General features: G+C 48.2%; 1 protein-coding gene across 1 annotated transcript; it reads right to left on the reverse strand.

The window, feature by feature from the left end:
- On the reverse strand, positions 1-24,751 carry REC8 (REC8 meiotic recombination protein). The gene is made up of 19 exons (XM_083472676.1): positions 23,026-24,751; positions 22,850-22,918; positions 21,726-21,868; positions 20,709-20,784; positions 19,848-19,962; positions 19,518-19,599; positions 17,404-17,480; positions 15,869-15,995; positions 13,848-13,911; positions 10,111-10,205; positions 9,631-9,728; positions 8,515-8,658; positions 7,595-7,661; positions 5,188-5,339; positions 3,760-3,808; positions 3,244-3,304; positions 2,552-2,662; positions 1,694-1,800; positions 1-277 (listed from the first exon to the last, which is right to left on the reverse strand). Exons 1-19 carry the CDS (start codon positions 23,079-23,081, stop codon positions 186-188), a joined length of 1,785 nt encoding a protein of 594 aa, XP_083328802.1. The 5' UTR covers positions 23,082-24,751; the 3' UTR covers positions 1-185.
- Between the last annotated feature and the right edge of the window lie 1,980 nt (positions 24,752-26,731).

Here is a 26,731-nt window from a genome sequence, read left to right on the forward strand (position 1 = left end):
TTTGTTAAGAAAACCCAACCAAAACACAATGGATTTATTCAATTGGAAAACAAGGGTTTTGGCAACCGGGGCGTTAAAAAAACTGTACAACTGTTTGACAAAGGAAGCAGTTCTCCAACTTCTAGGGGTTGGGACACCAACAGCACCCTCCACAGGGCCAGATCTGTAGCAGGAACAGGGTCTCGCTAGCCTTGGTGGAAACGGGCTCCAGGTGTAATGGCAATCCGTCCGTACGGCTCTGCTTGCTCCAGGTGTACAAACTGGGCTGCAGCCAGCACTGGGGAGGAGCGGAGGAAAAGAAAAGAAGTGGGTGTCGAGCAGTAACTCATTATTCTTTATTGCGTACGAACGTAAAAGGAGCCTTGCTGGATCAGGTCCAATGGCCCATTGAATCCGGCGTAACAGTGGCAGGATCTGTGCACAAAAACGCATACTCCCTTCCCCTCCTGCGTTTTCCAGAAACGTATGCAGAAGCACTGCTGCCTCCAGCCGTTCGTTCATATTTATTGCTGAATAAATTTATTTACGCCTCCGTTCCATCGCTTAAGCGCCAGATTTCCCAAGATACAAAAAGAACATTACAGTCATACCTCATGTTACATTTGCTTCAGGTTGCGCATTTTCAGGTTGCGTCCCACGGCGACCCGGAAGTACCCGAAAGGGTTACTTCCGGGAATTCGCTGCTCGTGCATGCGCAGACGCACAAAAAGATGTCACACGCATGCGCAGAAGTGGCGAATTGCGACCCGCGCAGATGCGGGTTGTGTTCTTTTCAGGTTGCGAACGGGCCTCCGGAACGGATCCCATTCGCAACCAGAGGTACCGCTGTATTTACTTGGAAGTAATACAATAAGAAGGGGGCGAATCCTACCTTGCTCAGCTAAAAGATGAACACCCAACAAAGGCTCGATATGACATGACTCTACCTCCCACCCCAGTTAAGACCCAAATGCCTGCAAGGGCAGGACCGTCACACCAGCTTGAAAATATATAAGGTTGGGGGCTGGGAGTAGAGAAAGCGCTTCTGCCAAAGGAAGCGACTGCTCTCGACCCTCTTGCAGAAACTTGCAAGCCCACCGTTGGCTGAGAGTTGTTGGGCAACCTGTTTGCTGCCTCTAGTGGTTTTAACAGTCAATCCTTTATTTTCCCCCAGGGAACTTTGGGAACTGCAGCTCTCTGAGGGGAATAGGAGTCTTTTAATACCTAAAAAGTAAGGGGAAATGTGTGTGTGTCTTATGGAGCGAATGCAGGCTGTGCAGCTATCCCAGAAGCCAGAACAGCAAGAGGTATCATTGCTTTCGCTGCGCAGCGATCCCTCTTGCTGTTCTGGCTTCTGGGATTCAGAATATTTTTTTTCTTGTTTTCCTCCTCCAAAAACTAGGTGCGTCTTGTGGTCTGGTGCGTCTTATAGAGCGAAAAATACGGTAAATCTCTGCGCCCTTAACAAACTGCAGTTCCCAGAATTCTCTGCGATAAGCCGTGACGCTTTAAAGTGGCATGATTCTGGCTTTAAATGTTATGGTGCAGGGAAAGCCGAGATACACGGCAAAATATACAGAAACTCTTCATCTGAGAAACTGGCCTTCCACCCGCCCCCCCAACTCCCATTTTGGTGTTTTGCTTGGCCCTCCCTGCTCCAGAAAAAGTTGTGATTAAAAAGGACAGCCACACACATTGAATTCCCATTACCTACCCAAACATGTGAAGAAAAACCGGCTGGCAACACCCCGTGAAGCCGCCCGGGGCAAGAGCTGGTCAAATTCTGTGACTCCGGCCTGTTCTAGTTTGGCAGCGATCAACCTGCAAGAATAGGAAACAGGAAGCATGACTAGAGAGCCAGTGTGGTGTAGTGGTTAAGAGCGGTAGTCTCATAATCTGGGGAACCGGGTTCGCGTCTCCGCTCCTCCACCTGCAGCTGCTGGGTGACCTTGGGCCAGTCACACTTCTCTGAAGTCTCTCAGCCCCACTCACCCCACAGAGTGTTTGTTGTGGGGGAGGAAGGGAAAGGAGAATGTTAGCCGCTTTGAGACTCCTTCGGGTAGTGATTTAAAGCGGGATATCAAATCCAAACTCTTCTTCTTCTTCTATTGGGTGTCCCTTCTGCTACCAGGGAAATGGGAGCTGTACATTGCCAAACCATTTACTCACAGACATATCACACACAGGCATTCCCGCCTTTTCACCGGTCAACCCTAATCCTCCAGTGTCAAAGAGAAAATAACAGCAACCTATTGGCGGTTCAAATCCCCGTGACGGGGTGAGCTCCTGTTGCTCAGTCCCAGCTCCTGCCAACCTAGCAGTTCGAAAGCACATCAAAGTGCAAGTAGATAAATAGGTACCGCTCCAGCGGGAAGGTAAACGGCGTGTCCGTGCGCTGCTCTGGTTCACCAGAAGTGGCTTAGTCATGCTGGCCACATGACCTGGAATAATAAAGTGAGATGAGCGCCGCAACCCAGAGTCGTCCGCGACTGGACTTAATGGTCAGGGGTCCCTTTACCCTTTTTTTTTTTTTGCTTAGGAAAGAGGAAGGAAACAGCCTCTGAGGCCTCACCTTCGCACGTAGTCCACTGTGATCACGTTCTTATCCAAGGGCAGCTCAAAACTTATTTCCGGGAGCTCAGGAACAATGGGCAGCGCAGCTTCCTCTGGTTCCAGGAGGACCCTGTGGGAAGAGGAAAGGGGGCAGTGGAAGAGAAGAGGGTCGCCCCTTCCCCACAGAGGCAGAGATTTGCCCAGGGAAGGAAAGCGAATAATAATAATAATAATAATAATTTTTATTTATACCCCACCCTCCCCAGCCAAGACCGGGCTCAGGGCGGCTAACACCAAATATAAAACAATTGATTGAAGTACAGCTTAAAAACAAGATTAAAATACAACATTAAATGGTTTATGAAATAATGATATTGGAAACTGCTATATATAATTACTAAGAAATTCAGATGGAAGAGATTTGAGGAAGCCAAATAATATGCTTATGAAGATGGATCTTAATTAATTAAGTGTTAGTCAAGTGATGATTTGTTGTATGTTTTATATTCTTTTTTCTTTTTCACTTTTTTCTGTTTCATTCTTTTTCCTTTATTATTGTCAACCTTTTCTTTTTTGTTATGTTTATGTATGGAAAATAATAAATATTATTGTAAAAAACACACACACACCATTAAAACATTAGAATGCAGCCTCATTCCAGTGGAAACTCAATCAAAAACCGTTTTTTTATTGGACAACTAGGCCTCTCACCTCTCCTCTGCTACCACAAAACTCGGCCGAGATTCTTCTTCGGTCGTCTCGAGGGAAATCTCTGCAAGAGGAAATGGAAAGAGATAACCGGCAGCCACGCAATACCTGTTTTGCGTTTGCAAGGAGCCAGCCTTTGAGTGTGGCGGCACCTTTGGAACTCCCTGCCTCTTGAAATTGCTGTTGCAGCCTTTTTGGTGCCTGCTGAAAGCAGGTTTATTCAGACCGCTCTGCCCAGAAGCTTAGAAAAGCTGACGGGATCCGGCGGGCGATCCACTCCGCCTCTGTTCAAGTGATCTGTCTGATGACTGGGGAGAGGGGAATTCGCACTCTGCACTGGGGCACCTGGCTGTCCTGTCCGGTTCGACACCGTTGGAGCCCTGCGTCGCAGGGGGTTGGGCTAGATGACCCTCGTGCCCCTTCCAACTCTACAATCCCGTGGTTATTTTTCTCGCCGTTTTGCCTCCGCCCTCAAAGCTAGAGGGGAGTGGAAGCACCTGTCTTTGCTCGCCTGCTCACCTGACGAGCCGACAGGTGGGATGCTTGGCTCCTCAGCTGCTCGAAGCTCCTGCAAAAGAGGGGAAATTGGGGCTGAGCTCCTGGGAGGCAGAGGTTTCCCCAATATATTTCCTTCTGCAGACAAATATTTGGAGTCATTAAGAGTCAAGGTTTGCTCTCCTGCACTATTTAAAACAGGGACGCGGGTGGCGCTGTGGGTTAAACCACAGAGCCTAGGGTTTGCCAATCAGAAGGTCGGCGGTTCGAATCCCCGCGACGGGGTGAGCTCCTGTTGCTCGGTCCCTGCTCCGGCCAACCTAGCAGTTCGAAAGCACGTCAAAGTGCAAGTAGATAAATAGGTACCACTCTGGTGGGAAGGTAAATGGTGTTTCCGTGTGCTGCTCTGGTTCGCCAGAGGCGGCTTAGTCATGCTGGCCACATGACCCGGAAGCTGTACGCCGGCTCCCTCGGCCAATAAAGCGAGATGAGCGCCGCAACCCCAGAGTCAGCCACAACTGGATCTAATGGTCAGGGGTCCCTTTACCTTTACTATTTAAAACATGTGGTCCATGTTCTTATTATGCAGGCGTGCCTATCACGTGTACTTAGGAACATTCCTTTTATTTACACCTTAGAATTCTTATTAATGCTATTCTGAATAAAGCTTTTTATAGGGCACAACTGGGGATGAGCTTATGGAAAAATGGGGGCGGCAGACCACAGAAATTTGGGAACCGCTAAGTCTTTTTTAGATTTTTATTTATTTATTCGGTTTTTCAAATTTAAATTTTACAACCTCATAAGCAGCATACATCGTAAAAACAAGATTCCAATGAATCTCCTGGACGTCTCTCCTCCCCTTTGTGGGTCCTATTCTGAGTCATTTCCTCCTGCATCTTTTTTTAATAATCCAAATCTTTTACATCTCGTTACATCCAAAATTCACCATTAAACGACAAGAGTTACTCCAATCCTACTAACGATTTTAACCATGGGTAGGCAAACTAAGGCCCAGGGGCCGGATGTGGCCCAATTGCCTTCTCAATCCGGCCTGCGGACAGTCCGGGAATCAGCGTGTTTTTACATGAGTAGAATGTGTGCTTTTATTTAAAATGCATCTCTGGGTTATTTGTGGGGCATAGGAATTCGTTCATCCCCCCCCAAAATATAATATCCGGCCCCCCCACAAGGTCTGAGAAACAGTGGACTGGCCCCCTGCTGAAAAAGGTTGCTGACTCCTGATTTTAACTGTCTACGACGGTTTCTAAGATAAATTATAAATTGTCCCCATTCCTTATTAAAACGTTGGTCTTCCGGATTCCTGATTCTTCCGGCCATTTTTGCCATGATCCATCAACCTGATCTGCCATTCATCTCTGGTCGGGAGTCTTAATGCTTTGCAACTGCCATCAAACGCCCTGTGGGTTTCCAGCAGCCCAAGCCCCTTACCTCCAGCTCACTGGGAACCTCCGCCTTCTGCACTGCTTCCTCCTCCTCCCTCCTCCTCCGCGTTTCCTCTGCTGCTTGCTTCTTGGCGTAGTCCACGCGCTGGCGCTTGGCGCAGCGGGCCCAGAGGCCCTGAAGGGTGGGGTGCATCCATCCTAGGACCAGGAAACGAAGGGGCGAAGGGAACAGTTAAAATTCGGGGGGGGGGGGGTTGTGTGGAAAGGGAGGTGCTAAGCAGGGGGCTTTATCCTGCCTGAAAGCAGGGGCCTGTCTCATGTTATTATGCAGAGATAAATGGGTTGGTGGCAGTGGAAAAGCCTTTCCCAGTTTCTGCAAACAGCAGGCGAAACCTCACACCTCCTGCCTTGGCCGGGGGGGGGGGGGCGTCCCAGCAGCCATGCACATCAGCCCCATCCAGCCTGGCCAATGGGTCAGGGATGACAAGAACTACAGTGGTACCTTGTTTCTCAAAAACGCCTTGGTACTCAAACAACCAATGCAATTCTGGACTGCATCAATAGGAGTATAGCATCTAGATCAAGGGAAGTAATAGTGCCACTGTATTCTGCTCTGGTCAGACCTCACCTGGAGTACTGAGTCCAGTTCTGGGCACCAGAATTCAAGAAGGACACTGACAAACTGGAACGTGTCCAGAGGAGGGCAACCAAAATGGTCAAAGGCCTGGAAACGATGCCTTATGAGGAACGGCTAAGGGAGCTGGGCATGTTTAGCCTGGAGAAGAGGAGGTTAAGGGGTGATATGATAGCCATGTTCAAATATATAAAAGGATGTCATATAGAGGAAGGAGAAAGGTTGTTTTCTGCTGCTCCAGAGAAGCGGACACGGAGCAATGGATCCAAACTACAAAAAAGAAGATTCCACCTAAACATTAGGAAGAACTTCCTGACAGTAAGAGCTGTTTGACAGTGGAATTTGCTGCCAAGGAGTGTGGTGGAGTCTCCTACTTTGGAGGTCTTTAAGCAGAGGCTTGACAACCATATGTCAGGAGTGCTCTGATGGTGTTTCCTGCTTGGCAGGGGGTTGGACTCGATGGCCCTTGTGGTCTCTTCCAATTCTATGATTCTATGATTCTATAACCTGGAACCCAAACACTGCAAACCCGGAAGTAAGTGTTCTGGTTTGCAAACTTTTCTCGGAAGCCGAACGTGCTTCGTTTTGAGTGTTACATTGAAGTCTGTCTGTTTTGCTATTTATTTTGCATTTTTGTTTTTGCGGCTCTTTTTGTTTTCGTTACTATGTGGAACCCAGTTCAGCTACTGATTGATTGATTGATTGTGTGACTGCAGTACATTGTTTATTGTGTTCATTTTACGGACCAATGGTCTCGAAAATTCATGTTTAAATTGCTGTTTGAGGGGTTGTTTTTAAAAGTCTGGAACGGATTGATCCGTTTTGCATTACAGTGGTACCTCGGGTTAAGTACTTAATTCGTTCCGGAGGTCCGTTCTTAACCTGAAACTGTTCTTAACCTGAAGCACCACTTTAGCTAATGGGGCCTCCTGCTGCTGCCGCGAGCACGATTTCTGTTCTCATCCTGAAGCAAAGTTCTTAACCCGAGGTACTATTTCTGGGTTAGCGGAGTCTGTAACCTGAAGCGTATGTAACGCGAGGTACCACTGTACTTTCTATGGGAAGGCACGCCTTGCTTTTGGAACGCTTTGGTTTTGGAACGGACTTCCAGAACGGATTAAGTTTGAGAACCAAGGTACCACTGTATAGGGGGCATGTCCTGGTATCTGTTATCGAAAAAGGGCAAGGGATAAAAAAATTATCCAGCCTCTTCACGCTGTTTTTCACCTTTTGGGGTTAAAATCTGCTTTGTCCTTTGAGCCAGGAGGTGAGGAAGCAGCAACACTCCTGGATCTGACCCTCTGGGGAGGGGGATCATGGGGGCAGAGCATAGTTGTCAACTTACAAATTTGAAAATAAGGGACCAGCAGCCTCGAAAATAAGGGATCAGCAGCCAAAATAAGCGATTTTAGTCAACCAGCAGCCAAACAAAGCCTCAAGCAGTGGTTCCCACAGCGCAGCAACCCGGCAAAGGGGATGCAGCAAGGAAAACCACTATCCCCTCTCTGCTGGGAAGCGCTGAGCAAAGGCGAGTCCCCAGGCAACGCAGCCGATTGGATAAACACAAGGTATGCAAGCTCCGCCCCCCAGTCGTTCTTAGACTCCTTATTGGGTGAGCAACGCAGCCAAGCAACCCAGTTGGAGCCTCCCTCCTCCCTGGCCGGCAGGGAGGGAGGGAGAGGAGCTGCTTCCTTTGAAACCCGGGAAATTTAAGGGACATCATCAATAAGGGACAGCAGCGGGACACGGCGCTGGGATAAAGGGCTTTCCCGCCAAATAAGGGACGGTTGACAACTATGGGGCAGGGAGGGGTCCTCACCGTAAGTTGGGGCTCCCAAGAGCTCCTCCGCAGTCTTCAACCTCTTCGGAGGGAGCAGCAGAGTCTCCTGAGAAGAGGAAAGCAGGAAGTGGCATGGCAGGCGTCAATTAGGAGTGGCCTGCCAAAGCCAAGATGCTGCTTTGCATCCTGGCGGCAGTGAAGCCCCGCCCACCGCCCAGCACTGATTGGCCAGGATTGCTGTGATGCGGAATTATTGATCACCGTTACGGTTATATAACAGATGGATAATGGTAAAAGGTGCAGCAAATTTCATCTTAAACCCATGGAGGGAGGGAAGGAGGACCGAAGGTTGAAAAGAAGCTTGTATTTTAATGTTTGAAATGGTTATGTTAAAACTAATAAAAAATTGAAAGAAAAAAAAAGGTTGCTGTGATGTCATGGAATGCCCACAAAGATTCCAACTTATCAGGGTTGGAACTGCCAGGCATATTGCAGTCCAGTCACAAAGCTGAAATTTTGAACAGTCCAATTTCAACTGCCTTTTCTATTATTATTATTATTATTGTTGTTGTTGTTGTTGCACCAAGCCTCCAGTTTGCATACATAGCCTCGCTTTGCATAACTTGCTTCCCCCCTGCTTATTGTGGGGAGGGGCAAAGGGCTCTGTGGGGCACGCAACCTGGCCTCCTGCCCACTGCAAGCCTCCCCCTCTCAGCCCCACACTTTTCCCGGGGACTTAACACTCGCAAGCCTGTCTTTGTAGTTTTGAGGGCTAGAAACCTGATTTTTTTAAAAAGGTAGCCTAGAATTACAGAGCTATAGAGCTGGAAGGGACCTTTTATATAAAAAAGAGAAGTTATGTTGTATGAATGTTGGAATTAATATGTTAAAAAATTAATAAAAACGTAAAAAATCGGAGCTTGGTGGGCACCCCAACGCTCACCAATTCCAACACCTACCAGGGGCTGGCACTGTCCCTGCGGATCCAAGATCTGCTTCTGGAAATCTTCCCGGGAAATCTGGGTCACTGGATCCAGGAAGCGCAGCTGCCTCCGCCGCCTGCCGGGCTGCAGGAAGGACGGCTCGTACGCGGCCAGCTGGAGCTGGGGAGGCACAAGAGAAATTTCCGGATGTTCTGCCGCGGCTCATTCCTAAACTCCCCAGGCTCTCGAGCGGCTGCCGCTTGGACCGACTCAGACCACTTGGCTCAGCATTGCAGACACTGGCTGGCAGCATCTCTCCGGGGCTCTGCGCAGGAAGCCTTTCCCCAGCCCAACTTGGAGAGGCTGAGATTTGAACCCAGAACCTCCCTGAACGTGAGGGAGATGCTCTGCCACTGAGCCGCAGCCTTTGTCTAAATTACAAACCTGTTGGGAAGGTAGGGGAAGCTGGCTTATAGTGAAGTCAGATTTCTTGGTCCACCTAGATCGGTACAGTCCATACTGACAATTAATCCAGAATGCGGCAGCTAGACTGGTGACTGGGAGCGGCCGCCGGGACCACATAACACCAGTCCTGAGAGATCTACACTGGCTCCCAGTACATTTCCGAGCACAATTCAAGGTGTTGGTGCTGACCTTGAAAGCCCTAAACGGCCTCAAAGGCCCAGTAGACCTGAAGGAGCGTCTCCACTCCCATCATCCAGCCCAGACACTGAGATCCAGCGCCGAGGGCCTTCTGGCGGTTTCCTCATTGCGAGAAGTGAGGTTACAGAGAACCAGACAGAGGGCCTTCTCGGTGGTGGCGCCCGCCCTGTGGAACGCCCTCCCTTCAGCTGTGAAGGAAATAAGTAGCTATCTTCTTTTTAAAAGACATCTGAAGGCAGCCTTGTTTAGGGAAGTTTTTAATATTTAAATATTGTTTTTAACAGTTACTTTGGAGCTGCCCAGAGTGGCTGGGGAAACTCAGCCAGATGGGCGGGGTATAAATAAATTATGATGATGATGACGACGACGACAGGGTTTCAGATGCTGGGCTTGAACCCGAGGCATTCTGCACTGAGAAACAGGGTACCGGCCCCCTCCCGGCTCTCAATTGAAAGGCTGGCCCTCTTTCCCCGCCTCCCTTCCTCTTACCTTGGGGCTCGGAGGGGAGTGTTGCTTCAGCTGGGGGCGGAGAGGGGTCAGTTGGGCAGAAGGCAGCAATCTGGGTCGCTCTTGGAGGGGGGTCGCCTCTGCAGCAAAACCAGCAAGAGTTGGGGGTTAGAGAAAAGGGCAGGGAGATGAGGGGAAAGGGTGTTAGATGACCAGCAGATTTCCTGGCCTCGTCTCCCTCTATTGACCCCCTCCCCATTCCCTCAAGTGGCCTTGGCGGGAGAGATAGGGGAGGCAGGGCCGCTTGCATCCCCTTTGCTGAGACACCAGGCCCCTCTGGCCCCCAGCCGGTCATTATTAAGAACAAAGGTCTAAGAACTGGTCCCTGAGTTTGACTTCTTCCTCTTCCCTCCCTGATCCTTTTGCCTTGTGTGTCGTGTAAGCGCCCCTTTGTGTCTAGCCCGGCAGGGTCCTTGTGCTTTTGGCCAGCCTGCTCCCTCCCGTGCCCAGCGCCCCACTAACCCGAAGGCAGCAGAGGGGGTTCTCCTGGGAGCTGGATCTTGTCCGTCAACAGAGATTCTCCTGCTTCCCTCGCAGCGGGCGGCTCCTCCCCGACTCTGTGAAACAAGAAATATGGCCAGTTTCCTTTTGGTTGATGGTGGCGGAAACTGCAAAGACTTGTGGGAAATGGCCTTTGTTAGAATCCAAGGGGCCACCACAGGAAGGACCCCGATGTGTTTATTGTTGCCTGTAGTCATGTGTGATGTCTATGATACATTACAGAGGGAGAAGTGTTTGTGGGGTGTGGGGGGGGGGAGGTCATTGCCCCAAGGAGACTGCAAACTAGATTTCAATGAGACACAGGGCATGGAGCTAAGGAAGGCAGACAACAACTTCTCCTAGTCTGGGGATATTGCTAATATGGTGGAATACTAATTCCTGTTATCCACAGATGACATGGCCAATGATCAGGGATGCTGGGAGTTTGGAACCCGTCCCTGTCATACGCAAACACCCTTCTTGCGTTCCAAATTTTGCCTCTGCTCAAACACCTCCAGCAGGTTTTTTTTAAAGACTATGTGCCTGCCAAACCCGTTTGACCTTAGCAGGATACAGCGATCCTTCTTCCAAACCAATTTTATTTAGTGTTAACTTTTGTGGAGTTTCACACTTGCTATTTATTTATTTATTTTGCTTTTGAGTTACCTATTGAAAAGAGAAAAGTAAGAAGCTAAACACCCTTCAACTCCGCTGTTGTGCCCAACTTGAAGGCAGATGTCGGATCTAAATATTTCTAGTAAAGTTTGTATAACCACATGAACACAACTCTAATTCCCCTGCCCCCTTTTTCCTAAACCCAAAGCCCCACAATGTTGCATCTTCTCCCACTATGGGAGTTGTTCCACCCAGTCTTATGATGCTCTAGCAAAAAAATAAGGGTCGTGTACCTCTGCCTCCAACCGACCTCTGTGCCCCACCTGCCTGCCCCAGTCCACCTTCTTCACCCCGAAACAAACATGCAGCTTAGAATCTGAGACCCAGAAGCCCAAAACCCCTCTCTTTATGTTATGTACAGTGGTACCTCGCAAGACGAATGCCTGGCAAGACGGAAAACTCGCAAAACGAAAGGTTTTTTGGTTTTTTGAGTTGCTTCGCAAGACGATTTTCCCTATGGGCTTGCTTCGCAAGACGGAAACGTCTTGCAAGTTTGTTTCCTTTTTCTTAATCCCAGGGGAACTGAAGGAGGCGGTGGTGCGTCCGCTCTTAAAGAAAACATCATTAGATCCCTCAGATCTATCCAATTACCGCCCGGTCTCGAATCTTCCATTCCTGGGTAAGGTGATTGAGAGAGCAGTTGCTGAACAGCTTGGTAGGTTTCTGGATGAAACATCTGCTCTAGACCCATTCCAGTCCGGCTTCCGCGCTGGTCATGGGACCGAGACGGCTCTGGTCGCCCTAACAGATGATCTCCGCAGGCAGCTGGATCGAGGCGGGTCAGGGCTGCTGATTCTTCTAGATCTGTCAGCAGCCTTTGACATGGTCGATCTCGAACTCCTGGACCACCGCCTTGCCGACGTGGGGATCCAGGGCACAGTCCTTCAATGGCTGCGCTCGTTTCTCTCTGGTCGGGGACAGAGGGTGGCGCTTGGGGGGGAATTGTCATCACGCCACTCCTTGGTGTGTGGAGTGCCTCAGGGTGCAATTCTCTCCCCGATGCTTTTTAACATCTTTATGCGCCCCCTCGCCCAGCTTGTCCGGAGTTTTGGGCTGGGTTGCCATCAGTATGCTGATGACACCCAACTCTATCTGTTGATGGATGGCCATCCTGACTCGGCCCCAGACACGCTGACCAGATGTCTGGAAGCGGTGGCTGGATGGTTACGTGGGAGCCAGTTGAAGTTAAATCCTTCGAAGACAGAGGTCCTCTGGCTGGGGCGGGACGATATGGGATCGAGGGGGCAACTCCCATCTCTTGCGGGGGTGCAATTAGTGCCAGCACCGTCCGTTAAGAGTTTGGGTGTAATCTTCGATACCTCCCTCTCTATGGAGTCGCAGATTACAGCTATAACAAAGGCGGCATTTTTTCATCTCCGCCAAGCTAAGCAGTTGGCCCCTTATCTCTCTCGTCCTGACCTAGCCACTGTGATCCATGCGACGGTCACCTCCAGACTGGATTATTGTAACTCGCTCTACATGGGGCTGCCCTTGAGACTGACCCAGAAACTCCAGCGGGTGCAGAATGCCGCGGCGAGACTCCTTATGGGGTCTTCGCTGCGAGAGCACATTCATCCGGTATTATACCAGCTGCACTGGCTCCCGGTGGAGTACAGGATCAGGTTTAAGGTGCTGGTTTTAACCTTTAAAGCCCTATACGGCCTAGGACCCTCGTACCTACGGGACCGCCTCTCCTGGTATGCCCCACAGAGAAACCTACGGTCTGCAAATAATAACATCCTCAAGGTCCCAGGCCTCAGAGAGGTTAGGCTGGCCTCAACTAGAGCCAGGGCCTTCTCGGCTGCGGCTCCAAACTGGTGGAATGCTCTGTCACAAGAGACTAGGGCCCTGCGGGACTTGACATCTTTCCGCAGGGCCTGCAAGACAGAGTTGTTCCGCCAGGCTTTTGGTCAGGGCGCAGCCTGACTCCCTCCTCTGGCAACCTGCACAGAATTTTGTTTAATCGGTTGCCATCAATTTGATTTTAACTAATTTTTATAATGAAATATTTTTAGAATGTGTTATTATTTGATTGTTTATTTGATTGTTGTTAGCCGCCCTGAGCCCGGCTTTGTTTTTTTTTTTTTTAAATAGTTTTTATTACATTTTTTCCAGATACATACAGAAAACAGCAAGAGAAAAAAGAGAAAAAAAGAAAAGCAAAAAATGTGAAAGAAAAAATAAAAAGAATCATAACCCTTCAACAGCTTATTTCAACATTCCATCGAACTTCCCCACATCTCCCGCACAAAGCATTCCCGACAATAAATTTATCAGCAAATTGTAACCTTGTTTCATGTGTTTCTTTGGTACTTTTGATAGCAGTTTAAGTTTAAATCCCTTATTGTCCATTTATTCTAAAAACAAGATGTATTATCCCTTTTAACATTTAAACTTTGATCCCTTCAATATTGTTATCCAATTTCATAAATATTGCGCTCTCATTGCTGGGGCTAGCATTTCCAATTTATGGTCAGTTTATAGATCATATAACTTATAAGAGCCCGGCTTTGGCTGGGGAGGGCGGGATATAAATAAAAATTATTATTATTATTATTATTAATACAGTTGCGACTTGACTTCGAGGAGCAACTCATAGCACGCGATGTGGGAGCCTTTTTTGAGGTTTTTGAAGACTTTGGTGATTTTTGAAGCTTTTCCAAAAATTTTCCGACACCGTGCTTCGCAAGACGAAAAAAAACGCAAGACGAAAAAACTCGTGGAACGAATTAATTTCGTCTTGCGAGGCACCACTGTACTGAGTTGAATAGGATCCAAAATGCAGCAGTCTGATTGGTTCTAGAACAATAGGATTCAGAATGCAGCAGTCTGATTGGTCCACAAGAGCCACCCAATCCAGCTCCAGATGGAAGTGAATCCACAACCTGATTGGCTTACAGGAGAATCCTGGAATTAGCCAATCACGTGGGGCCCATTGTGTAAATAATGTATATAAAGCAGACATTCTGGGGGAACTTCCATCCCTCCTCACCACTATGAGCTGAATAAAGAGCATGAAATCCACTCTCGATATTTCACTTTACCTTGTGGGAGGCGACGGCCCCGTGGAGACCAACAACTCTTGTTCTCTGACTCCCTCGGCGGACTCTGGGAAAGGAGAGAGAGGCAAAAGTAGAGATGAGAGGCCTGTTGGGTCCAAAGAGAGGGGAAGCAAAGGGGGAAATCGGCTGGCTGTAACAGCTGGGGGCGTCCTCTGGGACCTGGCAATGCCAAACACAGAGCTGGAAAATCAATGAGTGCCTTCTTCTATTTATTTCCCATAACTTTGATTATGGAGGTGTTATAGGAATTCTAAGGTCATATATATATATATATATTAAACGTTCATAAATGTAAAAGGCAAGCACATACATAAGTATATAAACCACGTGTCTGAAATAGTACGGGAGAACAATCCTGAAGCCATTTTGACTCTTCCAGTAACCTCAAATATTCTCCCTATTGTCTCTTTGCTCACAAATCCTGTCTTAAGGGTGTATTTGTGCATGAATAGGGTGAGAAGGCTGATCGCCGAAGAATGGTTGCTTTTGAATTATGGTGCTGGAGGAGACTCTTGAGAGTCCCATGGACTGCGAGAAGATCAAACCTCTCCATTCTGAAGGAAATCAGCCCTGAGTGCTCATTGGAAGGACAGATCCTGAAGCTGAGGCTCCAAGACTTGGGCCACCTCATGAGAAGAGAAGACTCCCTGGAAAAGACCCTGATGTTGGGAAAGATGGAGGGCACAAGGAGAAGGGGATGACGGAGAACGAGATGGTGGGACAGTGTTCTCGAAGCTACAAACATGAGTCTGACCAAACTGGGAGGCAGTGGAAGACAGGAGGGCCTGGCTTGCTCTGGTCCAGGGGTCACGAAGAGGCGGACACGACTAAACGACTAAACAAGAACAAGGGTGAGCCTGTGAGCTGGATTCAGGAACAAAATATTTAGCATCTCAAAAGCAATGGCCAGGCTGCCCAGGTAAAGCAATCAAGTGACCATTATCAGTATCCTGCCAGAAAGGATTTCTGCTGTAGCCCGTCTCCTATGATGTACATATGATGTTTTAGGGTGGTGGTCTTGAGCTACAGGGTGGGCAATTTCAAAAGTCTATATAAGGCCTTGCGCACCATTCTTCTGGGTTCTCTCCTCCCTTCTGCATGTGGGGAGTGGGGACCCTGTTGCAACAGTTTAAGAAAGATCAGGCTTACTAGCTGCTTTGCTTCTCAATATTCTCTGGTTAGCCTCTGTTATTTTCTCCTACTAATAGAGAACCTACAAAGGACTCTCTTGGATACCCCGTAAGGGATATAGGAGCATTTTTTTCTTATAACAGAGGCTTCCAGGAAACACTTGGGGTGTCTGTGAGTCTGCTGGAGCAGGAGGGAAATGTTCCATAACTGGTGGGGTGGAGTTGGGGGCAGTGGGAGAGAGGGCGACCAGTGGGGAAGGGAGCAGGAAGAGGAGACACCCTTGTTTCTTCAGCAGCCTGACTCTGTCTCTTGGCCTCCCTCATCTCATTCTCCTCCTTCAGCTTCTGCCTCTGATTCCGGACTTCTCTCTATCACAGACTCTCCCCGCTCACGAAGTCCTGTTCCTTCTTCACCTCCTTCTCCCTCTGACCACTCATCGTCGTCCCACCACCATTCCCCGGGCTCTGAGCCTTCTTCCCTCCCCGACCCCCTACCATTTCTCCTCGTTCAACCAGTCCATGTCACTTAGTTGCTCCTTGCAGAACTCAGCAGGGAGGACGATGGGGATGAAAAACGAGAACCAGTTGGCTCTCTGGCTCCCCCTACTGTTGGCCTCCCTGCATTCCGCCCAATGGGCACCAGCCACAATTAAACTCGGGGACCGAACCCTCCTGCCTGCAAATTGTGGGCTGTGCCACTGAGCTACAAGCTCCCTATGGATCCCAGGGAGCGAAAGGGGCGACTAGAAGAGGAGATGGAGACGATCCCTAAGGACGGACAGGTCTCTGGCCTTCCCTGTTTGCAGATTATAATGCATTGTGTCCTTGGAAGAGGACAGACAGATCAGTCTGGCCTCTCCCTCGTCTGCTCACCTTCTTCTGCTCGCCTTTTTCTGGAGGAAACCCGGCGAGGCTTCTCGTCCCCGGACACCAGAAACTCCCCTTGATCCATCAGCATGTCGATTTCCTGGACTGTGATTTCAGGCAGATCTCGCTCGCCCTGCGGGCAGTGGGAAAAGGAAGGTGGCGACACAGGTCTCTTGGAAATAAACTCACGGCCTCTGCTGTGTATCTGCCACCCTCTAACCCAGGGGTGTGGGAACACTGCTCTGATCGAGGGCCGGACAACCTTTCAGGGGCCATATGGTGGCAGTGGGCAGGGCCTGGGGAGAAAGTGGGTGGAGCGGCGAATATAATTTCGGCTAGTTTCTAGAGACATACCCTTTGGGCAGCTACCCTTCATCCGGACAAGCGAGAGGCCTCATTAAAGTTACACATCCAGGCCGGGCAAAAAACAAGTTTAAAAAGGGCAACTCAGCACCTGATGAGATAGCCATTGTTAATGGCAGGTAGAGTATTCTTGTGCTCAGGAAATAAGTTTTGAAGGATGGGTTTTTACGTACCGTATTTTTCGCCCTATAGGACGCACTTTTTCCCCTCCAAAAATGAAGGGGAATCTGGGTGCGTCCTATGGGGCGAATGCAGGCTTTCGCTGAAGCTTGGAGAGCGAGAGGGGTCGGTGCGCACCGACCCCTCTCGCTCTCCAGGCTTCAGGAACACATCCGCAGCCTAGGCAGCCCTGCGGGAGTTCCCGCAGGGCTGTCTAGGCTGCGGATAGCAGACTGCTTCCCGGAGCGTCGGGCGCCCTGAAAGCAGAGCGCCCCTTGCGCCGGGCAGACATTGGCCAGCCCCACAAGCTCAGGGGACAGAAGGGAGGCGTAGCGCCGCAATCCCGCTGTTCCTCGACCTGGTTCGGTTTCCTCCACCTGCTTTTGGGGGGGAGATAAAGGGGGGGGAATTCCTTTATCTGCTGATTGGATCAGCTGATAAGTGGTTTAGCGGCTTAGAAAAAGGGGGGAAGGAAAAAAACCCCGCAGGAACTCGCAAGGCATTGTCGTCTTGCGAAGCAAGCCCATAGGAGATTCGTTTTGCGAAGCACCTCCAAAACGGAAAACCCTTTCGTCTAGTGGGTTTCCCGTCTTGCGAGGCATTCGTCTTGCAGGGCACCACTGTATTTATACCCCGCCCATCTGGCTGGGCTTCCCCAGCCACTCTGGGCGGCTTCCAAAAAAAATATTAAAATACTGTAATACATCAAACATTAAAAGCTTCCCTAACCAGGGCTGCCTTCAGACGTCTTCTAAAAGTCTGGTAGTTGTTGTTCTCTTTGACATCTGGTGGGAGGGTGTTCCACAGAGCGGGTGCCACCACCGAGAAGGCCCTCTGCCTGGTTCCCTGTAACTTGGCTTCTCGCAGTGAGGGAACCGCCAGAAGGCCCTCAGTGCTGGGTATCTGAATCCAGGCCTTGTGGTGATGAGTTTCTACAGAACCAAAAATGCTACCCTTAAAAATATCCACTCCCACCTTCCTGCTCAACACCCCTGACCTCCCAAAAGACAAAAACCTACTTCAATCTGCAACAAGGTGATGGGTTCTGCTTCTTTGAGAGTGATGGTGTCCGGCGAGACTGTGATGGGCCGCTCTCCTTCGGAGTAAAAAGAATCAGGAGACGATTAGTTCCTTAATTAATTCGCGCCCTGCCTCTTGGCCAAAAGCAAAGTGCCAAAGCAGTGCAATGCAGAAACAAGACAATAGTGGAAACCCGTCTTTTAAAAATGTCAAACAATAAAAACGCAGAAGCGATTCTTCTGAGCTGTCGCCGCACCGTTTTGTGCCCGCTGCCCTTGACACAGCTGCACAGGCAACCGAGACGGTTCTCTGACCTCAAGGAGCTTACAATCGAAAAGAGGTAGCGAGGACACAACACTCTTACTATTTATTAGAACTGTACGCTGCCTGTTGTGTACTAAGTTGAATAGGATCCAAAATGCAGCAGTCTGATTGGTCCTAGAACAATAGGATCCAAAATGCAGCAGTCTGATTGGTCCTAGAACAATAGGATTCAGAATGCAGCAGTCTGATTGGTCCTAGAACAATAGGATCCAAAATCCAGCAGTCTGATTGGTCCTAGAACAATAGGATCCAAAATGCAGCAGTCTGATTGGTTCTAGAACAATAGGATCCAAAATGCAGCAGTCTGATTGGTCCTAGAACAATAGGATCCAAAATGCAGCAGTCTGATTGGTCCTAGAACAATAGGATCCAAAATGCAGCAGTCTGATTGGTCCTAGAACAATAGGATTCAGAATGCAGCAGTCTGATTGGTCCTAGAACAATAGGATCCAAAATGCAGCAGTCTGATTGGTCCTAGAACAATAGGATCCAAAATGCAGCAGTCTGATTGGCCCTAGAACAATAGGATTCAAAATGCAGCAGTCTGATTGGCCCTAGAACAATGCAGCAGTATGATTGGTCTGCAGGAGCCACCCAATCCAGCTCCAGATGGAAGTGAATCCACAACCTGATTGGCCTACAGGAGAATTCTAGAATTAGCCAATCACGTGCAGCCCATTGTGTAAATAATGTATATAAAGTAGATACTTTGGGGAAACTCTGAATCCTCCTTACCACTATGAGCTGAATAAAGAGCATGAAATCCACTCCCGACTCTGAGTATATTTCACTGCCCTTCATCCAAAGATCACAGAGAGGTTCCCAACATAAAAATGTAAAGCGAGAGCTCAAAATACATCTTACAAATCCAAAAAAACTATCACGATGCCTGAGTTCTGTTCCAATGTATTATTTTTTTAAAAAAAAAAAGTAAAGCAGAGCATGAAACATATTTTTCTCTCATTGCTTTGAGGTCCAAATAACTTTCAGGGTTCGTTTTATACCTAATGCTAGTACACATCTACGTTTGCTTGCTTCCTTAACTGTGGTTTGCCAAGGAAGAGGGAGAATGTGAGCAAATGATGTGCTGCTTGCAGTTTTACTTTTTAATGCACCACTTTAAAAAGATTTTTGTTTAAAAAAACACATCCATAAGCAATAAATAAAATAATCTGCTGCTACATGTACTTAACACCTTGGGTTAGGGTTGGGGAATGAGGCTGAAGAGGAGAAATTGGAGGCCACGGAGAAAATGGGGATTGCAAAGAATTGGGAGAGCTGGAAGCAACCCAGAGGTCATGTAGCCCAACCCCCTGAAATGTGGGAATGGTGGCTAATTTAGAGACGCCATTTTGAGGAAGGGAGCAAACAACCCATCTCAAAGGTACAAGGTGGGGTAACCAGGGCAGCAACTACCGTATTTTTCGCTCTATAAGACGCACCAGACTTATAGACTTGGAGGAGGAAACAAGAAAAAAAATATTCTGAATCTCAGAAGCAGAACAGTAAGAGGGATTGCTGCACAGCGAAAGCAGCAATCCCTCTTGCTGTTCTGGCTTCTGGGATAGCTGCGCAGCCTGCATTCGCTCCATAAGACGCACACACATTTCCCCTTACTTTTTAGGAGGGGAAAAGTGAGTCTTATAGAGCAAAAAATACGGTATTTTCTTAACAAATCACAAACACTGGTTATGCCCTACGGAGAAGCCATACTCTCCACCTGGAAAGACGGGGTTTCTGAAAGCATTCTATTTAGCAGCAGTTCCAGGGCTCCCAATTTCTGACCCACCTGGCCTCTGGTCCCAGGGAGATGGAGGAAGGCGCTGCGGGGGGCTTCTTTCAGGTGTGGCTGTTTCCAAAATGGATCGGACCTGGGGAAGACGGAGGGGGGAAAGGCGGAATCTGACCCCCTTCTCTCTGGTCCATCATTGCCAGGGAGCAGGGAGCCACCCGCTACAGCTGAGAGACACAGACCTCAACAGAGAAGAGGAGGCTGGAGAGAGAACCAGGACTCTGGCGCCACCTACTGTCTGGCTCCCTGCCTTACGCCCTACCAGCAGCCCCCTCACCACAGGACAAGAGCAGGGAGATTGGGGAAAAGGGCGAGAGGCTGTCTTACATAAGGAATGGACATAGGGCTGGGTAGCACCGGCTCCATCATCCCGAAAAATGGATCGGGAGCTTCCTCTAGGATTTCCATGATGGCCAGCTGGTTGGGGAGCAGCAACCCTGGCCTGCGGTTAGGAGAAGCAGAAAGAAAATTTAGACTTACTAAGAAGTAAGGGACTTCTCTGCCCAAGCCCCAACCTACTCTGATCTTTTCCCTATATGCCTTAGGTACTGGTATCTCAGTAGTTTTCTCCCCAACAATCCAAATAATAATAATAATAATAATAATAATAATAATAATAATAATAATAATAATAATTTATTATTTGTACCCCACCCATCTGGCTGGGTTTCCCCAGCCACTCTGGGCGGCTTCCACAAAGACCAAAAATACACTAAGATGTCACACATTAAAAACTTCCCTGAACAGGGCTGCCTTAAGATGTCTTCTGAATGTCAGGTAGTTGTTTATCTCTTTGACATCTGATGGGAGGGTGTTCCACAGGGCGGGCGCCACCACCGAGAAGGCCCTCTGCCTGGTTCCCTGTAACCTCACTTCTTGCAGTGAGGGAACCGCCAGAAGGCCCTCAGCGCTAGACCTCAGTGTCCGGGTAGAACGATGGGGGTGGAGACGCTCCTTCAGGTATACTGGGCCTTTGAGGCCGTTTAGGGCTTTAAAGGTCAGCACCAACACTTTGAATTGTGCTCGGAAACGTACTGGGAGCCAATGTAGGTCTTTCAAGACCAGTGTTATGTGGTCTCGGCGGAGATCTGCTCGCCCAAGGATCACACAGGAGATCCAAGGCCAAGCAGATATGCAACCACAGCCGCCCCCCAAACCCGCCCTGGGTGGCGAATGCGAATCACTCACTGCTCCAGGTCTGTCAGGTCAATTCGGATCTGCTGCCGGGCCCGGTTGAGGTGTTCCAAGATGTGCTGGATTTCCTCTGAAAATGGCAGGGTGGGGAGGCAGAAGGGGAGTCAGCCAGACACGGGAGAACCACCTCTCCGCCCGCCCGCCCCCAAGCCATCTATTTCTTTCATTTGAAGCCTTTATGGCTTACTTTTTTTTTAGCCAGAAAAGCTCGGAGACCAACTTACAAGCCAATAATATACGTAGCACACAGGCAGACCCTGCCCCTCAGGACCACAATCCAAACAAGCAACGGCACGGAAGGTAAGGAGGAGGGTGAGGGATGAGGAAAGCGTGCGCGCTCAAGCAGCCATTTCTTTCGTATCAAAAGGCTCTTGTAATGTCAGATGCTAAGCAGTTTGGGGGGGGGGGTGTCCCTGACCGTTGGGTAGACTTGGGAGGAAAAGCACTGCGTATGGAGGGAATTAGGGACGCGGGTGGCGCTATGGTCTAAACCACAGAGCCTAGGGCTTGCCGATCAGGTCGTCGGCGGTTCAAATCCCCATGACGGAGTGAGCTCCCGTTGCTCGGTCCCTGCTCCTGCCAACCTAGCAGTTCAAAAGCATGTCAAAGTGCAAGTAGATAAATAGGTACCGCTCCGGCGGGAAGGTAAACGGTGTTTCCGTGCACTGCTCTGGTTCGCCAGAAGCGGCTTAGTCCTGCTGGCCACATGACCCGGAAGCTGTACGCCGGCTCCCTCGGCCAATAAAGCGAGATGAGCGCCGCAACCCCAGAGTGAGTCACGACTGGACCTAATTGTCAGGGGTCCCTTTACCTTTATGGAGGGAATTATGCATGTATGTCGTAGGTTTAGCTACGATTGCAGGGAGTGGGAACAGGTGAACCCTTCCAACTGTACAATCCTGTGATTCTGCGGAATGCATTTGAAAATATAAAAGAAAGGAAGAGAAAAGGTCCGGAAAAAGCAGCAGAAAGGGACAAACAGGTTGGGGGTTGGTTTGGAAAAGGTCATACCCACAAGGTACTGGCACTGACGGGTGTAAACGCGGACGACCCCAAACTGCAGCTGAGCGGAGAGGTAGAGCGAGAAGCGAGGTTTGGGAGCCCCAGGCATGGGAGGCGGGACCTGGACGAGGATGAAGGCCATGATCTCCTCGCTGAAACAGGAGGGAAACGAGAGGCGTCACCCGTCTGGTTGCACTTGGCTCAGGACGCAATGTATGCCTGCAGGATCAGGCCAATGGCCCGCCTCCTCCAGCACCCTTTCCGCCCTGCAGCCAGCTGGGTGCCTCACACAGTATATCGCTATACAGTGGTACCTCGGTTTAAGAACAGCCCTATTTACAGTGGTACCTCAGGTTACAGACGCTTCAGGTTACAGACTCCGCTAACCCAGAAATAGTACCTCGGGTTAAGAACTTTGCTTCGGGATGAGAACATAAATTGCGTGGCGGCAGCGGGAGGCCCCATTAGCTAAAGTGGTGCTTCAGGTTAAGAACAGTTTCAGGTTAAGAACGGACCTCCAGAGCGAATTAAGTTCTTAACCCAAGGTACCCCTGTATCCGGTATATGAACAAAAAATGCAAAATACATAGTAAAAACAGACAGCCCTCAGCTTAACATGGAAAATGGAAGTGTGGCACTCAAAACGAAAGTGTAACACTCAAAACAGAGTTTATAGACCAGAACACTTACTTCTGGGTTCACAGTGTTTGGGTTCCAAGTTGTTTGAGTACCAAGGCGTTTTTGAGAACCAAGGTAACACTGCATTGGCAGAAGTTGGCCACAGGTTTATCTTTCCAGTGCATCAACACCAGTCTTTTGGCCATAGCAAAGGCACAACAAATTTACATTTGTCCAGAAGCAGGCACCCGGCTGCCAACCCAACATCCTTTCATCAATCCTAATTTATATACGCATTTTCACTGTTCCCAACCCTAATCCTGCGGTAAGCCATCTAATTAGATTTTAATTTGATCCTGACTTGTTTTTGAGAGGTAATTTAATTATTGTTTGATTTTAAAGCAATGTTATACATTTGATGTTAGCCGCCCTGAGCCCGGTCTTGGCCAGGAAGGGCGGAATACAAATAAAAGTTTGTCGTTGTTTCTTCCATCCCTTATTGTGCCTCTACTCACCAGGTTCTCGGGACATTGACTTTCAGGTACTCCCGCTTCAAGAGTTTGGCTGCCCCAGTTGCTGCCAACCTGGGAATAAGATGGAGGAACCATCAATTTTTTGGGGGGAGGCAAGCAGGCAGCTGCCAGCACCTTGCACTGCCCCCCCAGACACACTATCAGAGCAAAGTCCTTACCAGATCGTAGCAAAACATCCCGTATGACGCTGCAACACGTTTGGGTAATAGAACATTTCGGAGAGTTTCCACTTTTCTAGTATTGAGGTTCTGAGACTTCTAGATACTCCTGATCTCTTGGGAGCTTTTCTTCTGCAAATTATCGCCCGGTTGTATCTCAAGAGTAAAAGCACCCCCTTTCCCAATTTGTTAATGGCCCAAGTGAGCGGCAAAACGTTGAGAAATGCAGTCAATCCTTCAGACCTCACAAATTCAGTGACTCACCGCTGGAGGCAAAAGATTATGATGGGGCCTGTTCTTTCCTAAAACTAATTTGGGACAATTTTATCACAAAGCCAACGGCCGTGCCAATTTGATTCCCAAATTTGATTAATTAAGGGAGATGAGATAGTAAGCAGCGAACTGCCAGGAATGAGAGCTGTGTTTGCTGTTGAGTTTAATGAAAGACAGTTTGATGTCAGATGAAGAGAATATGCAGACAAAAGGATTTTAATCTATTAGAGGGTGTGCCATTTAGTGGCAATATTCGTTCAAATGGTGAGTTGTGAGGTGTAATCTCAAAATTCTCTAGAAATTGATTAGTAGGTTCATACCAAATGTATAAAATGTATGGGGCGGGGGTGGGGGGAGGATAGTTAAATTCCCAACTGATCACACAGTTGAGAATATTTTTAATGGGAAGCAAATAAAGAGTATTAGCTAGGAATACTAGCACAGATAATGATTAACCGGAACTGGAGAAATTAATAAGCAAATAACAAAGGTCACCTCCCAGACCATTAAATATTGAAGCAATAATTCATTGACCACTACTAAACATGTCTAATTTTGGTAATCAGAACAGTTAAAACTAGGGTGATAAAAGAGAACCCAGAAATTAAAGAGGGTTTAGCAACCCTGTGTGCTTTTAATAAACAAGGTAGTCAACAAAATATTTCTGAGTGGCTAATTACAGAATGAGATGTGATTAATACTTATAGTAATTGGGCAGTTTTATAAGTTTTATAAAATTTTTATTTTAAGAAATAGCAGCAAGAACTAAGAAATAGTGGCAGATTATGACTAAACCATCCCACCCCCCCGCAAAAAAGGGAGATACTGTCAGCAGTTAAGATTCCTAACACTAAATGAAGACCTAGTAAATTAATTGGGCTGCAAATACAATAATTAAACAGGGGGTTACTTGGACTCAGCACCACTGGCTGCTACTGTTAATAAAAGCCAATGATTCTAAAAGGCGAATGTGCTAAAAATTAGAAATAAAATTAGAAAATAAAAACAGACAGTCTAACCAGGCAGCCACTCTTAACCCTCTGCAGCCACTGGCTAGGACCAAAGTGAGAGACACAGGCAACAGCATTGTCAATAAACGAAACACCTGCGACCAATCCCTGCCGTTTTCTGACGTTCTGACCAATGAAAACATCTCCCTCTTTTAACTATCTCGACCAATCACTGCAGACGAAGCCGCGTGCGAAAACTTCTCTCCAAGCTTGGAGACACGTTCTTCGCCTCTCTCCAGTTCCAACCAATCAAATCTCTTTGTTTCTCTTCCCTTGACCAGCCCTCCTCTTAGTACGTTGCAGAGTTCTAACCAATCAAATCGCTCCTCTGCACTTGGCCTGTTCAGATGCGCATCTCATTACCCCGTCCATGATCTCAATTCCTTGTACTGGAACTGAGCTCGTCCAATGGGCAGGCTCCTCACAGAGTTCTAGCCAATAAGATCGACGCAAGGGCCTCCTCCTTTAAGAAACAGTTTACCTTGTTTCTTGATTTTTTCTTTGCCCAAGCCTGGCCAATGAAATCAAGGCACGTGACCGGAATAGTGTCCAATCATGGAGAAGGGGCAGTTTTCCCGCCAAATTAAGTTCTGGGTCCGTTTTCTCTTCAGAAATTCCAGACACAATGAATGTATCAGTTAATAGGAGCCTAGTACAGTAGTCTCCATATATGTCTCTGTATATACCAAAATCACTCACCCTAAGGCTGCAGAATTATCAGCAAATAAAGGCAATTAAAGCCCCAGGCAGGTCTCTTGGGCCCCTAATTCTCTCACAGCTTGGCCTACCTTGCAAGGTGGTTGTGAAAGGCAAAGGGGAACAAGAGGAAAGCCAAGTTTAGTCACCCCAACACAGAAATAGGATGCAATAAATCACCAAGAGTTTTCTGGGTCCGGGGGATTTTGCATTTATTTATAGCTTAGTTTAACTCCCAGCCCAAAAAAGTTTTGAACCCTTTACCAGAGTGTTCAAGCATCAATATTAGAGTGTATTCATCAGCACCAAAAATGGAACTGCTGCACAATATGTGTGAATGGATAATTAAAACGTAATGGTCACTAAACTGACAGGTTTTTTTTTTTAAAAAAAATTGCAGATCAGTTGCCAGAAAAATAAGGGCAACTATTTTAAGGTGATTTGTTTATTTCACTTTCTGATTTGTCCAGCTAGGGTAATGAAAGAAAGAGAAGGTTCAGATTACTGTTGGGGTTTATTTTAAGGCTCCTCATGCTTACCATCTCTCAAACACAAAAGGACAATGGATTGAGAGGGAGGAGGAAACAAGCAAACTGGGTTTCAAGTTATTAGGTACAGATTGTTCTAATGGCCAGGTGGCTTTTTGCACTGCGCTCCTGGCCTTGCCAAAAAACGAAAAAACTGCAGCAGCCGGAGAGGTGGGAAGGAGGGCCCATTCACTCTGCTGAGAGCAAATCCTCTCCTGAAAGTGCTTGTCCATCATACAGACCTCTGTTTATAACTTTAGGAACTGGTTCTTCCTCTCTCCCCCCCACTTCTTGCATTTTAGGGGGTTGGACTAGATGACCCCCAGGGTCCCTTCCAACTCTACAATTCCCTCCCCATCCTGTTTTCCTTTTGTGCCTTGCCTTTTGGGTTATCGTTTTAAGCGACTGTATGTTTTGCAATGACAAACCTAGACAGCATCTTAAAAAGCAGAGACGTCACCTTGCCAACAAAGGTCCGTCTAGTTAAAGCTATGCTTTTCCCAGTAGTGATGTATGGAAGTGAGAGCTGGACCATAAAGAAGGCTGATCTCTGAAGAATGGATGCTTTTGAATTCTGGTGCTGGAGGAGACTCTTGAGAGTCCCATGGACGGCAAGAAGATCAAACCTCTCCGTTCGGAAGGAAATCAGCCCTGAGTGCTCACTGGAAGGACAGATCCTGAAGCTGAGGCTCCAGGACTTTGGCCTCCTCATGAGAAGAGAAGACTCCCTGGAAAAGACCCTGATGTTGGGAAAGATGGAGGGCACAAGGAGAAGGGGAGGACAGAGGACGAGATGGTTGGACAGTGTTCTGGAAGAGACCAGCATGAGTTTGACGAAACTGCGGGAGGCAGTGGAAGACAGGAGGGCCTGGCATGCTCTGGTCCAGGGGGTCACGAAGAGTCGGACACAACTAAACGACTAAACAACAACAACATGTTGTGGAAACCTTTTCCGGCTAGACTGGAATGAAAATACCCCAGATAAATAAGAAATACAACTTCAGCCCTCAAGTCCTGTTTGCAGACGTCCCGCTTGGACGCTATGGAGAACAGGACGCCAGAATAGATAGGCTTTTGGTCTTGATCCAGCAGAGTTCTTCTTATCTGAAACAAAAATCGCTGACACACTTAGGATCCCAATTGTTTTTTTTTTTTTGTTTTTTTTTTTAAATGGTGGGAGACACAAAACACTGGAAGCCT

The sequence above is a fragment of the Podarcis liolepis genome, assembly GCF_965112155.1.
Source record: "Podarcis liolepis genome assembly, chromosome: 13".
Taxonomy (NCBI): Eukaryota; Metazoa; Chordata; class Lepidosauria; order Squamata; family Lacertidae; genus Podarcis; species Podarcis liolepis.